General features: G+C 30.6%; 1 protein-coding gene across 1 annotated transcript; it reads right to left on the bottom strand.

The window, feature by feature from the left end:
• Positions 1 to 816: 816 nt before the first annotated feature.
• LOC21405512 (KH domain-containing protein At3g08620) lies at positions 817 to 2,823 on the bottom strand. Its single transcript, XM_010096651.2, has 3 exons — positions 2,327 to 2,823; positions 2,028 to 2,116; positions 817 to 1,097 (listed from the first exon to the last, which is right to left on the bottom strand). The coding sequence occupies exons 1-3, from the start codon at positions 2,422 to 2,424 to the stop codon at positions 817 to 819; spliced, it is 468 nt and encodes a 155-aa protein (XP_010094953.1). The 5' UTR covers positions 2,425 to 2,823.
• Between the last annotated feature and the right edge of the window lie 1,321 nt (positions 2,824 to 4,144).

Genomic DNA, 4,144 nt, shown 5'->3' with positions numbered 1-4,144 from the left:
TTTTATAATCTTATTATAATCTTATAATTATAATATTATTATCTATTATAGTGTATTACACATGTTATGACTATATAATGTACTAATTATAATATATTTATTTAATTAATATAATAATAATATATTATATTATAATTAGATATATTATATTATAGTATAATATAATATAGTTGTAATTTTTAATTATATTATAAAACATTATTGTTTCTTATATAATACTATAATATGTTTTATAATATTATAATTATATTAACCATTTTAATAATAATATTATATTCAATACCATATGTTATATAATAATAATTTTATTGTATTATATTAAATATAATAATAATTACATATTGTATTGTAACTATATATATTATATTAAATTATAATATAATATAGTCGTAAGTTTTAATTATATTATAACTGAAATATTATTATTTATTATATAATCTTATAATATATTTCATAATATTATAATTATACTAATTATTTTAATATTATTATTTTCTATATCATAATTATATAATATATTATCTAATAATAATTTTATTATATTATATTACATTTTATATACTGTATTAATTATATTGATATATAAAATATTAGTGTTATATATAATATAAGGGTAATTTTGTGAACATAAAAATATTCATGTTCCATTCCATTGTATTCCTAAAATAACAACCAAATAAATGAATCAACTTTATTTTCCATTCCATTATCATTACCATTCTCATTCTCATTACCATTACTATTCCTCCACTGCAATCAAACTCACCCTAGAGCTTCAATGACTCACAATAAAGAAGCGTGTATATGAAACATTTATCATGAATTTGGTAGAAATGATATGAAAATAAGCTCCTGTACAATTGTCAGGTAAGTGAGAGGACGTAAGAACTGGAACACTTTGAGAAACAAAATAGCGATGCCAGAAGTAACAAAGTTCCTGATACTTACATCGTGAGGTAGCCCATGCCAGCTACCAAGGCCTGTTCCTCTATAATTTGGCATTATGTCGGAAGAAACTGGACTAGGACTTCCACGTTGTAGTCTGTCATAGTCATTAAGCCCTTGATTGGAGATCATTCCAGAAACCCTAAATATCTCTGTCAAAATAGAAGAGTAACGGAGTTTAATAATTTTCTTCCTATATATGTTAGATGATGAATGAGAAAATGAATGGAGCATAGGGCCATTTTCTTGATGGAGTAACATTTTACGAGGATAACAGACAGAGTATATGGAAATGGTGGATTAGCCATATATAAAACAATAAAGTACATATGAGAATATAAAAGGCGATTACAGGATGGGTTCCTTCATTAACTAATATCATTTGACTCTCTGCTTTGAGAGGAAAGTGTCAGAAGGATTTTCAAAATCCTCATAGTGGTTGAGTGCAAATTAAGCGCTAAACAACCAAAAATCCAATAAAGTACTTCAAGGTTGTTTAGTGTGTGGAGCCTAATTATTGCTCGACGCATAGTCAGCACGCAGATCAACTTTTACAGTAAGGTTGTAGTGGGAGTTGGAAGGGGGACAACAAATTCATATTAGAAGTTAGACAAAAAGATATAAAGAGTCTAAGAGAAGTGAGGTATGTGATTCTCTTATAATCTTCTACTTCATCTTTGTGAACAGATATAAAATTTGTGCGGTTTTATTGTTCTTGGTAGGAAAGAGTTAGGGATTTAATTTGCAACAAAAGTAATTGAGGTACCAAATCTGTATGCATCTTTCCATCAGCCTGACTAAACTCCATTTGTTTGCTAACAACAAAAGAACTATCTCACAAATTGATCTCCGGAAATTTATCATGGATATTGCATAAAAACTCTGCTTGAGCAGTACAACAATTATAAGTCCTAACCATAATCACAAACAACAACTACTTCTAAGCAATTCCCGAGTCCTACTTCAATTAGATTTATTTTCCAAATGCAATTGTAAGTACATAAAAAAACTTCAACAAAAATCATGAATACAAGGTGATCGAAGATCATAAGAAGTAAAAATAATAAAAATAAAAATAAAACCTTGATTAAGTAGTCGGTTACATATGGGGAGAACTTGTACAAAGGGACCAAGCTTCTGGCGCTCTGTTAACAGCTCTGTCAAGTACTGACTAGAAAAAAAAAAAAAAAAAAAAAAGGAGACAAACCAATCAAACAGCATAGAATCCAAATATATATGTGTATACATACATATAATATACATGTATGTCAGTTAATCAATACGTAGAAAAATCGAGAAAGGTGAAAAGTGAAAATCAACAATCATACATATTACATATATACATATATATGTATGTATCTTAATAATCGAAATTAATCACCTTTCGACATCAGGTGGGGTTCTTATATGAGGAGAAAGAGCTCTCGCTGTTGCTGTTGCCGTCGCTGATGAGAAATTCTGAGTGTACAAACCCGACATTATTGATTCCCAAAACTCTCCAACAATATTATATTATCAGACCAAAAAAAAAACAAAAAACAAAAACCCAACAAAGGAATCACAATATTTGAGTGAAAAAGGAGCTGAAAAAGGCCTGCTCTGAATTGGGCAAACCCAAATAACGAAAAAAGGAAGCCTCTTGATTCTTCCTCTTTTTCTCTCTTGTGGTGCAAATAGTAATTGTGGGGTTCTAAATATGAGAAAGAAGAAAAAGAAGGCCTCTGCCGTTTCAGCCTTTGTGTCAAAAACATAAGATTGGAATTAGGAAACTCTTATTACACAAAGAAGAGGAAGACTGAAGAGAGAAGCAGAGAGAAAGAGGAGAGGTAAGAAGAAGAAGAAGAAAAGGGAGACTCTTGTTTTGTTTGTCGCCGTGAGATTTTCGATTGACACCTGACACTGACGGCAACAGCGCCAAATGTATAATTATATACAAATTAAAAAAAAAGAAATTAAAATAAAAAAGAGAATGAGCACGCGCGTTGGAAAGGAGCGTGAGCACGCGCGGATGAGGAGTGGGCGTGAGTATAAGTAATGTGGGACCGGGGAGGGAAGAGTCGGTGGCAACAGATCAACCACGTGAAGAGAAGGAAAGCCACGCTCTTTGGAGAGGGAAGTGGGACTGGGTTTTGAATATTCGCATTATTATTATTATTTTTATTTGAATATTCGCATTATTGGAACGGTAAAGCAAGAAAAGAACAGACCTACGTGGTATATTTATTATTAATCTTTTCGTATTGCATCATCACCTGGCCTGGGAGATCTACTTAAAACTATTTTTTCTTTTTTCTTTGTCTTCTAGTTTTAGACTAATTTGGCTTTGCATTTGCATAGGTGCATACGTGGTAACTTTCTTGCTAATAAGGGTAAAAATTGAAATGCATTGGAGTATAATATTTTTTTAAGGGGATAAATTTTGTTAGTAGATTCATATTGTTGAAAGATTTACCTAATTGGATGAATTTATTATTGTATGATCTTGTACTTCTTAAGCAAAGAATAATGCAAAGAATCTGTAGGCGAAAGATTCTCCAATGCTTTAAGTCGATCTTCTCAAGATTTGTTTTTGTTTTTTTGTTTTTTTTTTTTTGGCCAATGAACTAGATTTTGGTTTGGTTGGCTTGCCTTTCTGGCTGACCTGCCTCGTCCTTTCAACTTGATGAGCTTTAACAGAAAGGTTATTGTTACTCGTGGCTTGGGACTTTAGAGTCAAATTCGTAGGTTAAAGTTTTAGGCCTTTATGTGACGTCGTCTGAAACTCATGTTGTATTTGATGTGCCCCAAAGCCTTTTCTTAACTTGGCTGAGCAAAATAATAGAATTAAGTGGAGTTGCCACCTTGTGTTCGACACACCAAATGTCTAACAAATATGATGCATCTCTAAATCGTTAGATATTTAGAATATATCTTGCCAATGCTGCTTTAGCTTTTATTGCTGGTGTAAAATTTTGGCCCAATTTGGTAGTGATTCTTGGAGCCCAAATCAATTCTCTAGTCATCCGCAGTTGAAATTTATATTTTGTAAAAACTATAAAAAATGATTTTTAAATAATTTTTAAAGAATTCATAACCAAAATCAAAGCAGCTCAAAAATAATTTTAACTTTTAGATTGTACGGCAATCTTTTTACTTCCAATTAATAAAACTTTATAATACCTATATTACCCATGCTGAAATCTAAAAATCTCATACCCAA

This window comes from Morus notabilis, unplaced genomic scaffold (assembly GCF_000414095.1).
Source record: "Morus notabilis unplaced genomic scaffold, ASM41409v2 Scaffold283, whole genome shotgun sequence".
Lineage (NCBI taxonomy): Eukaryota > Viridiplantae > Streptophyta > Magnoliopsida > Rosales > Moraceae > Morus > Morus notabilis.
Note: the sequence above shows the minus strand (reverse complement) of the source record. Positions and strands in the feature narration are given on the sequence as shown.